The sequence below is a fragment of the Nanorana parkeri genome, unplaced genomic scaffold (genome assembly GCF_000935625.1).
Source record: "Nanorana parkeri isolate BGI_ZX_2015 unplaced genomic scaffold, ASM93562v1 scaffold125, whole genome shotgun sequence".
In the NCBI taxonomy this organism is placed as follows: domain Eukaryota; kingdom Metazoa; phylum Chordata; class Amphibia; order Anura; family Dicroglossidae; genus Nanorana; species Nanorana parkeri.
In genome coordinates this window covers 2003660-2018359 of record NW_017306393.1, presented here as the reverse complement: position 1 = coordinate 2018359, position 14700 = coordinate 2003660, and the positions used below count along the sequence as shown (strand labels likewise).

The following is a 14700-nucleotide window of genomic DNA, read 5'->3' as shown; positions in this document are numbered from 1 at the left end:
ATTTGTGTCAGTGGTACACCCATAGCGTAACCTCCTAATAAGGGCTAAATCATACACTAAAACCTTCATAAAAAACAAGAAAAAGAATAGGAGTAAACAGGATTTTGGCTATCCTTCCCTTTCTTCCTCCTCTGCAGGATGACTAATAAAATGATAGGTCCTCTTCTACCCTTTTTAAGCAGAACTGTCACATTATGGCTGGCAAGAAATTAAGGTTCTCAAAAAAATAAAAAAAAGCGATGTGAACTTAGGTGAGGACGGTTTTGACCAATAACTTGAAGTACTTGCAATGCAGACAAGATCAAACTCCAGCCCAAACGTTGTTCTCTACTTTGGGGAAGGTAGAGAATAGTTGCAACTCCTGCCCACTCTAGTCAACATTTTGGTTGGAGTTGGACTTTGAAAAGGACTGTTCTTTTTTCAGAGACCATCCTGAATGTGATACTTGGGTAGGGTTACTGACAGCTACATGTGTCCAGCACCTTTCAGTTTTAACGGTCATAGAATGAACTGACTGCCTATCACATTGCAATCGCTGGTTCATTCCCAGTTTAAAGAACAGCTAACCATATCTTAAAAATAAAACACATTAAAAAGCTAGATCAAAAAAAAAAAAGGTACCATGAACTATCTAGCCTATGCAGCTGTGCAAGAACACTATACAAATGGGAAAGCCTAGAGGTACTTTCCAAAAATTCCTTCTTCTGTAGAAGATCCCAACTGACCATCATGGCCTCACCTCGTGTTCAGAAGAGTCAATCAAAAGGATCACATTCCAGAGTGCAAACAGCATCACTAGAGTCAGTGTTGAGTAAGCATGGTACTCTATTTTGGCCAAAGAACGTAAAGAGAAATAGGTGAATCTTGAGATCGATCATTTTCGAGAGATGAAGATAGCATTTTCACCATCCATCTACACATACCAATCACTTCTGGGGGTTTAGTTTGGTGTAGCTTCCCTCCAAAAAGCATCTGTGGAAACAACCCAACTTTTGCTCTCCGCTCCATCAAAATGCTGCATCCCTTGAGTACCAGAGGTGAAGAAAATCCTTATCAACTCTGCTTTACCCAGTTTTAAAATCCTCTGACAGCTACCTTCATTGATCCTTCACTAAATCTTCATAGGAACTTCACCGCCACCCAAGACGTCTCACATTATGCTGCAGCTTTTGGCTTTGTCCTTTCTTAAGTCTGTGGCCACTGCAGTCAGCTCTGGTCTGCTAGGCATGTGGGAAATTCTTTTTGTGGTTCTCTGGGTTTTATTCCGTTTGAGATTTTTGTTAGACTTGTTGACGCATGCCAGCGTGGCTACGTGGAAAATGTCCCTCACACTGTTTTCAGACTGTAAAGCTGAGCATTCGATGTAAGTGGCTGCTCCGATTTGCTTGGCCATATTAGCACCCTAGGGGGGAAAAAGGCCAATGATTAAAAGCACAAAAAAAAAAAAGGGGACAACAGGGGCACATATTATAAGTATCAGACGAAGAAGTTCCTCTACAGCTTGAGCAAAGGAAACATGTCAAAAGAGAACATGAAGACCAAGCTTTCAGAGAAGACTTCTTATACTTTCAGGAAATTTATTCTTGTTTCAGGTTAGGGACTTAAAATATTGACACTGGGTGGTCAGTGTAACAAACAGGCAACTAGCATGTTCAGGGAGACCGCTCTCATTAATTGGACTAGTCTTTAATGCAGGTCCGTTTTGTGTGCCACAGGGATTTCAAGAGACTCTTGTTCCTTGACTCCTTCAAGGAACAAAGACAGGATCGCATTAAAGTCCACATCTGACCCAATTATAAATGCTACAAATAGGAGGTAGATGTTCAGGTTCTTTTAAAAAGGACAATTTCACTAAAAGCTTTTTTATTAATATTTAAATTAACCATTTGCCTGAAGTTCCATTGTATGCAGACAGCAAGCAGCTAGAGTTAAACTGTATAGCATTATTCTAAGTTATGCAAGGTAATGATATAAACACACACGTTGCATAACATGAGCTGAGAAGCAGCTCCTGAGTCACTTCACTTGCTCACGCTGAACATTGAACACAACAACTAAATGATAATTGCAGAGGGCAAACATCTAGATAAAACTACAAAAGCCTGTGATCGTAATCTAGATTTCCGTGAAATATTGGTGGATTTAGATTAGCAATGTGACGAATCTTAAGCAGCGCATACAGACCTGTAATTTCTTCACATTGCATTAACTATTAGCTATCTGCTGGGAACACAGAAAAGTGATCCCAAAAGGTACCCACAGATGAAGGATTTAGATATGTTTATTTTATACCAATAGAGTATGTAGAGGGAATGAGCACCATGTGTATTCTTTGGCATCAAATCTTCCAGCCAGTTTCCCACTGCTGGCATGGAGAAATAAGCTATATGTTCATAGCCTACATCCTGGTAGACAGTGTCAGAACTACCAAAATGGGGTGTAGCCACTAGGGGTCCAGAGGCAAGTTAGAGCCAGACTTAATTGCTTAATAAGGGGGACAGACTGGTGGACAAACAGCCCCATTTTATTATTGCTACTCCATTTATGTGCATGTACTTCACAGATAAGCTGCATACAAGTATGGTTCCCAATTTACCTCTGCTTTTACCATTGCCCTCGAGTCTCCCATTAGTTAGAGCTATGCCTTGAGTGTCATCCCACATCATTTCCTCAGTCCCTCCATCATTTTCTACATGACCAGCAAGCCCCATCTGTATTTGGCACAGGTCTCTGTCAACAGAACTAAATGAACAGCAATTACATGAATTGCCCTAGAACCTCTACACAGGTAGTAAGATTGCTTACAGGCCTTCACCAATATGAATGTGTTAACACAAATCCCTGTTAAGGTGCCCATACACTGCACAATTATCGTACGATAATCGTATGCGATCGGGTTTTCGTACGATAATCGAGCAGTGTGAATGGAGACGTGCGACCGTTTCTACTGTACGGTCGCACGTCTTCTGTCGAACCAGCATGTTCGAAAACCAGCCGGGAATCGTACGATTCTCGGCTGGTTAGAACGGTGCTCGGAAGATAAATGCTGAACGGGCCGGTGTGCGCATGCACACACTGCCCGTTCAGCATTGCGGTCATCGGAAGCCCGCCCCTCAGGGGGGCGGGCTTGCGATGATCGAGAGTGCGATCTGCCTGTCCAAGATAGGCAGATCGTACGTTTTTTTAATCCCTTTACAGCCATCGCAAGACTGAAGTCTTGCGATGGTTGTAGAGTGTATGGCCACCTTTAGAGTGTTTGCTAAAGAATGTTCATGTAATTTACCGATTATAAACGATGCGCAGGAAGCAGTACTGGCGTCAACTGACCTCAAACATTTCACCAGCTGTTTACATAGTTGTGGAGGCTGTAAAATTCTTGGCTCACATACCTGATCATAAGACACCGGTGTCTGCCTGTGATTGGACAGTTCCACTAGAGTTGTGAGGTCCGTTCGTAAATCAGACTTGCAGCCAACCAGCAGCATTTTTGTATTGGGGCAGAACTCCTGAATTTCACCTTTCCACTGCAAAAGAATGTTCTGTGATAAGTACAACTCATCTTGGATAAAAAAAAAAAGAACACGACATGAAAGAACAGGAATGGATTGTCCTACTCCAGGCAAACACGTGTCAGACAGAGCAGGGAAAACTAAGAACTACTGACAGGTTTGTAACGCTGTGATGGGTGTCACTGGTAGAGGAAATCACTGCCGGGGACCGAGAAAGTACTAAAAAGCAGTTCCAAGTATCTTTTCACACGACACACTAAACCCCCCCAAAAAATGTAATTAATTGCAGCTCATTAGTCTTTAGATGTGGTGGCGGTGGCATTAGTTTTCACTTCAGGCTAAGAACATTTTTAGCAAGTACAGAAAATACCGGTTGCTCTTGCCAGAAATGCCGTGTCCAGGTCAATTCCCATTACTATTTTAAGCCTTCCGCTCCTAAATTGAAAACCCGACCACTGGCCCCTTTCTAAAGTTGTCCCAGTCTAGTTTCTGAAGTTGGGGCGGTGGCCATCACAATTAGCAGATCCAAGTACAGCAGTAGGACTGTCAGCTTATTTACATTAGAACATATCGCACTGCCATCTCTTGTTTATAACACCTCAAGCCCAATGTTGAAGGTCTGCATGTTTTAGGTCTGAGCGCATACATTTTTGTAAAATCCAAGAGCCTGTCTGATACAAGAGCCAGTGGGACAATTTTAAGAAGAAACCCTCCAAGAAAGATTTACATCAAAACAAACCACAGGAAATCACCTCAATGCAATGTCACAAAAATAACGTAAAAAAGTTTCATGGAATCTGTGGTTTTAAAGTGACGCTAAACTCAGAAGTAAAATCTTAAAGCATTTAAGTACCTTAACTAGTAAAAGAAATGTATCTTATTTGTGTATCACTCGGCTGTAGATCCTCCAATCATCTCTGAATTGGTGTTGTAAAAGTAGCCACCGCTCCAAGCTCACTCCTGTTATGTACTACAACCTCAATACAAACTCAATACAAATTAGTAAACTAAACATGATTGTAGTCCATCCCGGGAGTGAGCTTGGAGCGGTGGCTACTTGACAATACACACAGGGACCATGGGGGAAAAAAAATGAGCCAGTAGTCACTTAAACATGCCAAAATGCCTTTCTCTTCTGATCCCTGTTTTTCTTTGTATTCACACACTTCAGTTCTATTCACCTCAAACTCCTCTTCCAAGTGGTGCTTACAGGACCTCTGATCTCCTCCCACCTTTCAATCAGGTGTATTTATAGCCAGTACAGACTGATGGCTACACTTTGCGAACCATGCCTTCCTGTGTGCCGACTTCTGGGTTGAATGAGGCTGGGCGTCAATGTGTAAGTAGTGCAGCAAAAACTGCATTCTGTACGTTTGTTTTTAAAAAAAAGGGAACTAATGTAATGTAGTAAAAACTTAGAACCTGGTTGGCCTTTAGTAATTGTGCTTAATTTCATTAGTTCTGCCATTAAAATGTAAGGCAGAGTTTAGTTCACAGGTTCTGCATGCATTGAGGTTTTCTTGACTCCCAACTTCATTTGAATACGAGTTGAGCTCAGCACAAAACCGTGCCGAGTGAGATGAAAATCAAAAGCAAGGTACAATTTTGACTTGCAAACTAAGGGGCTGTATGGACAGCTCGGATGTACGAGAAAGAGGAAGTTACCTTTTTAAGCACACTATCCAGTGTTTCAGGACGGCTGATGTCAAAACATATCAAGACTGCATCAGAGTCAGGGTATGAGAGAGGGCGGACATTGTCATAATAAGGAGAACCTGAAAAGAGAAAATATACCAATTACCACTCCAGTACATCAAAACAATGTTTCTACTCATACAAACATTGTTAGTAATTCTGAAATTTACTTTTCCGTTTTGGATAAAGCAGGAAATGGTTAAAGTGTATTTCCACTGCAGCCAAACTGGGATAACACCTATTTTATATTTTTGTTACAGGTTCACATTGAGGAAAAAAGATGTATTTAAAAAAATGCTTTTTGCAGTTCAAATCGCTTTACTTGGATTAGGGCTTCTTTAGGGTTCAAATTTCTACTTGCTTCTTTGTAATGTGAGGGGCTGTGAGGGGTTAAATGATTACCAACGCTGGCTTCTTAAATTGTATGTTAATGAAAAAAAAAAAAAAAAAAACACAATCCTCAAATTTGTGAAGGTGGTGAGAAAAACCTGGAATCTGCCATGTTGTCTGCTGCAACAAAACATCTAAAAAAAAGTTAGAGAATTATGAGGCCAGTGATTTTCACTCAGCCTCATATGAGCCGACCTGCGACAATGAAACTGTCACAGGTCGGCTCAGTAGATCGGGAAGTGAGCGAACACACAGCGTCACTCACTTCTCTATCTATCCCTGCAGGGATTCCCCCCCTCGTCCCGATCCTCCAGCGCTGACTGGTGAAACAGACGGGGAAGGGGGCAGGCAGGGCTGCCTCTGGATAGGTAGAGCTAGCTGTCAATCCCGCAGCTGGGTGGATCCAGACAGTATTGTCGGGATCCGTCCCGGCGTGGCAGTATACCGCGAGCTGTAGCTCGCGGTATACAGAGCTTTGGGTCATGGGAGAACCCTAGTTAGTGTTCTCCTGTGACCCTTAGGAGAACTATGGAAAAGCCCTAACCCCATAGTTCTCCTCTACCTTTTTAATCATTTTTCGGCATGCTGTGTGAATAAGAACACAAACGGAGGGGTTTTCTCAAATGAGACGTCAAAAGTGAAAATCCATATTGTTTTTTCCCTCCCATCTGTGTCCATTGGGGAGATTTTCTTGCACTCCGTGTCAGGACACAACAGGACGTGGGAGACACTCTTCAAAGGAAGGGAACGCCCCCCTCCACTAGGAGAGCGATCACTGAAAACACACACACTTTCAAATTAGATCATGCATAGATGCCTCTGTTGATAGTTCTCAAGAGTCCTAACAAAAAAGTCTTCCAATTTATTGTTTCAAGCCCTGTTGAAGGGCGAGCGTTTCCCCCGAAACGTGTTGGCAATGTTTCATGCAGTAGAATTGTGAAGGATTAAATCCATTTTTGGAGTCCACTGGTTTTGTGCCCCTTTCTGTATGTCTACACTTGGGAGAGAATTCCCTTCCATTACGGTTATTTTAAAAAATGTGGATCTTCTCACTCAGTCCCGATGCCAACAGTCACAAGGACAAGCAGAAGAATCTCTCTAGGGGGGCGCAAGGAAGCAGCAGTAAAAACCCAGCAGTGGCAAAAAATAAATAAAGCCCTTTAGAAACGCTAAACATATTGTGACCGATCTAGAATTTGTGAGCTATCATGAATGCGGACCGCACAGTCCACATGTAAATGGTATGGCACATGGATTAGGGGTACAGACAAAAAAAAAAAAACTTATAAATGAAATATCATAAGGCTTCCATTTGTAATTGTACATTTATATTGGGGCGATTTAAAAGGCAGGCTAAAGGATTGGGTTTGAAAGGATTCACTGTCCATCCAAATCAGTAAGAATTGTGATGTGTGCTGAGTTTTTGCACTGCGATATCGCAGATCAGCCATGTGTCCTAGGGGTGTGTTCACCCTGGAACATTCCACGCATACTTCTCTCCTCTGTTTCAAATTACTTGAAACAAGGTTCCAGATGATTATTCACACACACACACACACACACACACACACACACACCAAGCTTTTAATGTCAGACACTCTGTGGCTCCATACAGGCACAGCTGGGGCAAAACATGCAACAAATTAGACTTTTCAGGAATGTATTTTCTTTTCCATTTACGTAAGACATAAGGATCATGCAAACAATTTTACCAAATATTGTTAAAGTGTATGGGCGGGGGCGTCAAACAAACAGTGAGGCAAGCTGGGCCGAGCAGAATCAGGCAGCCCCGACTGCCTAATCAGGCAACTTGAGCGGCTGGTTGTTGGGCCTCACGGCCCCCTAATTTGCCTGAGATGATCGGTGGAGGAGGTGGGTCAGGGCCCAATGAGAAGCGGCCTAGCTGGCAGAGGTGGAAGAGAAGCTGCATGCGGCTCGGGGTTGACCATACCCCACGATCTGACAATGGGATGTCCCAGAGGCAGGCTGGGGAACTGCAGGTAACAGACGCAGCACATGTGCGCAGGGAAAGGGACACTGCAGAGCCCACTATAGATCCTGCACAGCCCACAAGAGGACTGTGCAGGTTCTATGGAAGGCTCTGCAGGGTCGAAACCCTGTAGAGCCCACCATAGATCCATCACAGCCCACCTGAAACCCCGCAGAGCCCACCACAGACCCTGTAGAGGGCACCTGAGAGTTTGCCTTCCCTGCTACGCTAATAGCGCAACCTGTCAGAAGCTGGATATTGCTGTCTTAACCAGGAAGGGGTGGGGCAAATTTAGATTAGGGGGTCCCAGAGTTTAGTCTTGCCTAGGGCAGCACAAAACCCTAATACACCATTGCTCACAACTGTACTGAAATGTCAACGTTTTTACAGCCTTGTCCATGCACTACAGTTTAGGGATAAAAGTAGTATGGTGCGATGCTTCCCTTATCCCTTGCTCGGCAGGCTGCCTCCATCAGTATGACCCCCCCCCCGTAACCTCCTAAGGCACTCTGGCCCGGCAGTCCATGCATTGTATGCGAGGACAATGAGGGTGCGCTCACAACCTGGAACACCAGTGAGAAGAGGTGCGTTTTAAGTATTATGCCTTCTTCCTCTACCTCCTGGACTTGACAAGCATTAATCTTTGTCAGCATAATGTGTACATATGGTATGTTAAAGCTGCACTCTGGGAATTACACAAACTACCTTTGCAGTAGGGCTGCAACAACTAATCGACATAATAGATTATAATCGATTATTGAAAAAGTGGTCAACTTTTTCAATAATCGATTAATCGGCTTCTGATCAGTTGGCCCTGTTCACGGCTCCACACACGCTGCGCGCCCCACCTCCTCCCCAACTCACGCTCAACGCTGCCAGACCCGCATCCACGCTTTACACGCCGCACCTCCTTCCCGCCTCACACTCACCGCCCGCCCACATTCTCCATCGGCACAGGGACGCGGGGAGATGTAGTAAGGAGCAGGTGTGGGGGGATGACAGCGGCAGATTGACAGGCCCGATCTCAGAAGCAAGTTGCTGGAAGACTGCTCAGGTATAAGCCTGCACTTTCCCACACGTGGTGCTCTATAATGTATTGCTGGGATTTTTATTCCTCTATAGCTGATGGTACACTGTGCTGTATATTATACATGGGAATACAAATCCCAGCAATACATTATATACTGTATGTATAATGTACTATTGCTGGGATTTGTTGTACTCTATAGTTGGTGATATTCTGCACTGCGCTGTATAGAGGACTACAAATCCCAGCAATAATACATTATACAGCGCCATGTGGAATTCCACCAGCTATAGAGGAGCACTACAAATCCCAGCAATAATACATTATACAGTGGTGCACTGCCGAATACCACTGGCTATAGAGGACTACAAAACCCAGCAACAGTACATTATACAGCGCAATGCAGAATACCACCAGCTATAATGTACTATTGCTGGGATTTGTTGTGCTCCTCTATAGCTGGTGATATTCTGCATTGCGCTGTATATTGTACTATTGCTGGGATTTGTAGTCCTCTATAGCCGGTGCCATTCTGCATTGATTGCTGTATAATTTTACACTTTCCATTTCACTATATTGCACACCACACTTTTCTTTTTTACTTCCACCGCTCCAAGCTTGCTCCTTTCAATACAAACTAGTAGTCCATCACTGGAGCCATTTTTAAAAATGTATTTGATTGTTTATCCGATTAATCGAACTTAATAATCGGCTAACTAATCGATTTTGAAAATAATCGTTAGCTGCAGCTCTACTTTGCAGTACACACAAAATAAAAATAAAGGGCTATACATACCCCATTAAGGATTCCCCTCAAAATTGAGTGGATTACTGTATAAGTATCGCAACCACTGACTTCTATATTGATAGAGTTCTGACAGAAAAGGGTGTGCTATAGGGACATTTTGTGAACCGGCTCATATAGGTGCAGTCACTACTCCGGCTGCAGACAGACATACAGAAGACTCAACCCTGACAAGCTGTGAAAAAACACAAATTCGATTTACTAGTAAATCAGGATAATCCCAGCTCTGACTTCAAAGACAGCAATGCAAACCTCCAGCCATGACTGCATCAAAACATTTCTCTATTGCGCAACAGGCCCAAGAGGGAAAAGTCATCTGTAACCGGATTGAGCTGCACAGGGACAATGAATGCCATGTGCCATTTTCTCAAGCCTCACCCAATAGGCAGGGACTCTTTGCTTGCATACCTGCCTGGTGAAGTCACTGCGGATTCATCCTAGACAGCCATATATGTACAGCTTATAGGGCTGCTCCCGGCAAACAGCCTTGGCATAAGATGGTGTGTTTGTCATGCTAATCATTAAGAGGTCTATAGGCTCTTAAACCGGCATTTATGACCGCAGATGTAGGATGTTTACACATCCCTTTTTGTTTTATGTGAAAGACACCCGAGCAGGTCTGTCTTAACTTCTATGCACTGCTAATGAGATTGGAAGCGTCCATCAAGTGAAAAAAAATTGAAACTTTTTTTAATTTCTGAAGAACTACATTTTGTAGCACGTGTTCCTGGAGTCCTTCCTTAACATAACCTGTATGGATATGGTGTTCTCGTTTGATCCCAAGCCCTACTCTATAGAAGCCATGGTTTCCATTAGACACGTGCATTCAGATTCTGACAAACCTGCAAATTAACGAAATTCAGTTTATTCGGCGGTTCGTCCGAAATCGGAAATACACATTTGTTTTTATATTCAGCCGAATATGCCAAAACCATATTTGCGCATGCCCGCCGCCATCTTGGAGGCGGGCAAAGCTGTATGCAGTTTGGAATAAAACGGCTCTATAATAGACTATTTGCACTATATACCAGCAAATTTGGGTGCACATTTGGCTGTTGAAGGATTTGCATGGCTTCGCCCACTGTCCTGAAATGGACTAATCCTCTACCGTTTGGGATATGTGATGGAATGAGCCATGTGAATACATTTTGTTGTAAGAAGGCTTTACTGTGCTATGCACTGAGTAGACCAGCCTCTCAACCATGGTTCCATGGAACTCTAGAGTTCTTCCAGAAGTTGCTTGGGGTTCCTTGAGCAATTTCCACTTCTCCAAACAGTAACTACTGACACCAATGTTCTTTTGAGCGATCTTTAAGGGGGGGTGGTGGGGGTAGGGAGAATCTTCCCACTGACCACAAGCATAAAGGAGCTTTCTTCCCACTGACCACAAAATGGATCATTCGTCCCTTTGAACACGTGTAAGATGCATTCTTCCCACTGACCAGCACGCTAATGTAGATATAGTAACCTGTATGGTTATACTGCACCATAGCAAACATTCCTGCTTCATATTTCACAACACTATGTCCATAAAAAGGAGCATTTAACTTAAAATTAAGTATTTAAAAATGTTTTCCCTGCATCGGTTCCAGAGGAAATGCTGCTGAAAGATTTAAAAAAACAAACAAAAAAAAAAAACAACAACTCAGTTCCCAGTAGCAGTGCACAAATTTAGAACTAGCAGTGGCTGGTGATGCAGAACTGCAGTCTATAAAAAAGGGTTCACTGTATCCTAAGGCTGGGTTCACACCTGGGCGTTCCTAATAGGCGCGTTGTATGCACGTTTTTGCCCTTGCGTTTGAAGCACGTTTTTCTGTCCAATGAAACACGCGTTCGACGCTCGTATTTTAACCTCCCTGGTCGTATGACTATTTTAACTTTTAAACTTCACGCCGGTTCCGCCCCCCAGCGACACGGACGCTCGCAAGGGACGGAACCCGGAGGACACAGCGGACAAGGTAAGACCTACGTTGTATTCCTGAGTGTGGCTCGGGGTTGCTGCTTTGGTACAGAAAATTAAACCCGAGCCACACTTGGGAATACCAATGGATACGCGCTGAAATCTGTCCCAACACGCGAAAAGAAGTTCAAGTACTTTTTCGCATGTAGGGCGTTTTAAAAGATAATTGTACTTTTAAACTAACCCGCATCCAACAGCTCCCCCCGCCCTACTGCAGTTCTGGCCAATAGGGATGGCCACACAATGCTTTTATTATTTTGATTCCCCCATTAGGTGGCATGCAGACCCGCTAAAAGGGTCAATATTTCCTTAATTACTTCATTAAAATGTACACTTTATTTGGCCAGTCCAGAAGCAAATACAGCTGCAAGTGTTTTTTATGTACAGTATTTGCATAATTATGCATGTTATTGCGTTGTCATTTCACGGTCATATCCCACATTCTGTAAGAACGTTCCCTGTAGTACCATTAGTCATCTAGCTAATGTAAGGTGTGCATGTTAAAATTCAGTGTTAATTGAAAGCTTGTTGAGCTCCTATCAGCATCTGATCTGTATACCAGGTTCCCCAGGAGAGGGGTGTTTAAACTCATCCCGACTTTCCCTCTCCTCAATCTATAGTGGCAATCACTGCTAATGTGACAGGTGCTGGGACCCGGGGCAATCCTATCTGCACAGCATAGCCATTAGAGCCCAAGGCAACCCAAGATTTCCAAACACATCAATCATGCTGTCTGCTTGACGATTCTGAAACCCTCAGCTTCGGGAAATGAGGTTGGGTCGCTGATTGAAAGATGTGCAAAAGGTGCAATTTAATGCAAGTGCAACAGACGGCAAACCTATTAAGAACGCGGCATACAGAACCCCTCAAGCCAAAAACACCCTTCACTTCGGTATGCCTTTTAAAATGAAATGTAATCTTTTTCCAATTTAACCAATGCAATCACTTCAAGTTGGTCTTTAAAATGACTTGCCAGATTCCATGCTGAACGTTAAAGTGAACGTAAAACCAAAAACACATTAAGTATGCTCGGCATCATCCCTCACAATATACAATTTGCCACCTGCAGATCTAATAGGCAGCCCAACAGCCAACTAAAGGAGTCCAAACAGCAGACTGACAACACTGCTGCCAATTGCAAGGCAGGGGCTTAGTGTTGTCAGCCTAAAAAAGGAAGTTCTGTTACTGGCACGATCTCCATGTAAGAAACTATGCAACAGATCACAAAAAGACAGATTTGCATAAGACATCTGTATACAGTGAGGTATGATGCCAAAAATAGATTCTGGGTTTACATTCTGTTTAAATTTGCTTCTAAACTAACTGAATGACATTGTTTGCTAAAGAAACATTTTTTTAACAAACTAGTTTAAGATGCAAAACAGGATTCAAAAAGTTAAGTTATAGATCCCTTTCAGGCTCTTTAGGCCTCATTCACACACACAACGCAAGCAAAATTGTATATTGCGTATATACGCGCATGGACGCATATATACGAGCGTCTATGCATGCACTATATGCAATCCCAGAATGCATCACTCGTAGTGGAATTTTTTTTATGTGCTGTACGCGCGTAAATACACTGCCAGGACACATCTGTTCCATTCTGTTTTTGCACGTATACGCTACGCAAATATACGGCTCCATACGCGGCTGTGTGTATGGAGCCATTTATATACATATGGGGCATATGGTACAGTACGCACGTATATGCGTGGCAGTGTGAATGAGGCCTTAAAGTCTCTTCTTGCCTATATGAATGCTCCCCAGTATGCTTACGGTGGGTTTCCCGATAGCAGAATATGCGGCAGAACTGCTTAAAGTCACTACAAGCACATGCTACAAGGTGACAACTTTAAGGTGACAATGCAGGAGTACAATTGGAAGACAGAGTTGTCACCTGATAACAGGAGGAGCCTAAAACAGAAACCTTTATAGCAGCATCACCATGTGTTAATTTATTATAGATTATATAAAAGGTTTTAGTGATTGGGTTTAAAAAAAGGGAGAACTATGGGGTTAGGGCTTTTCCACATAGCTTGGGGGTGACGGGAGGACGCTAGTTTGTGTCCTTCCGTTACCCAAGTATACCGAGAGCTGCTGCTCGCGGTATACTGAGACGCAGCAGCTGAAACGGATCCTGACAATTATGTCTGGATCCGCACAGCTGCATGAGTGCCAGCTGGCTCTGCCTATCTAGAGGCAGAGCCAGCTGTACCCGCCCCTTGAGGGGGAGGTGGGGGTAAATGTAAGAGCATGAAGGTAGTACGGAAGTTGGACCGCGCCTGCACATGCTCTGGTTCCTATTCTATGGTTGGCTTATGACTTGCTTTAACTTTTCCAGAAAGCCTCCAGAATGATACACAACTTTGCTGGAACCTGTGTTGGGGTTTTTAGCCATGTTTGTGAAAAACCTTCTCCCAGAGCCTCTTGTACATTGTTAATAGCATCAAATTTAAGCAGATGAACACACGAGTGGATATTCCAGAACACACAGCTGTATATGGTGCTGGCAGAATTCCAGCAACAATGGTTATCTTCTTTCCCGAGTTTACAAATATTGAAGTCAAACACGTAGAACAGGATTAAAATTCTCAAATACTTGTATGATTTAAAACAAACATGTTTCCCAGCCAACTTCAAAGCTGCCAACCAGAGAAAATATTCTACAGTGAAAAGTCTGTCTGCCCAAACGTGATATTTGAGTTAGCCTTGAGAGCCTGGTGGATTGAATTATCCGTTGACTTCCCAATGGGCTTGGATAATCCCAACAGAGATCTTCCTGCTAGAATGCCTGAGTCGGTTTTCCACCTGGAAGTTTTAGGAGTTCCTGCCCACCTTTGTGTGTTCCAGCTCCTACTGTTACAAACTAAGCCCCTCATAATGATCACAGCAAGTGTGAAAACCCAGAAATTGAAGTTTCACTATCTCACCAGTAGAGCTCCAGATATATGAGATGCAGTCTGATGGTTTAGCGCTCCATTTACCAAAAAAAAAAAAAAAAAAGTTGAAGTTTTAAGTGGACGACCCTTTAAATATTAACTCCACCAGAACGACTACTTGCATTATAAAGCCCGATTATAGTGTTAGGAATCTTCAGTGGATTATCCATAGGTTTACAAAGACTACTGAAGAGCCTAGCAAGCCTAGCATCTTGCCTACTGCAAGATTGATGCATTTGTGAAGTCCTTGTGAGTGGGCTACACGAAAATGCAGGGACACTATTGGGTGGAGTTCACTTTACAGGTCTGGTCTTTACATATAGACTTTAGAGATATTGAATGGGTTTGCAGGACACATTGTTCAACACAATGTACATGGGGG

At 43.2% G+C, this 14700-nt stretch overlaps 1 protein-coding gene across 1 annotated transcript in view; it reads right to left on the bottom strand.

Annotated features, from left to right (window-relative positions):
• Positions 1 to 489: 489 nt before the first annotated feature.
• The window catches only part of RND3 (Rho family GTPase 3), a 30034-nt gene continuing 15823 nt past the window's right edge, over positions 490 to 14700 (bottom strand). The window contains exons 3-5 of the mRNA XM_018553608.1: positions 5175 to 5284; positions 3390 to 3524; positions 490 to 1402 (exon numbers count right to left, since the gene is read on the bottom strand). Coding sequence (XP_018409110.1) covers positions 1151 to 1402; positions 3390 to 3524; positions 5175 to 5284 — 497 coding nt within the window. The 3' untranslated portion in view covers positions 490 to 1150. The remainder of the gene's footprint in view (positions 1403 to 3389; positions 3525 to 5174; positions 5285 to 14700) is intronic.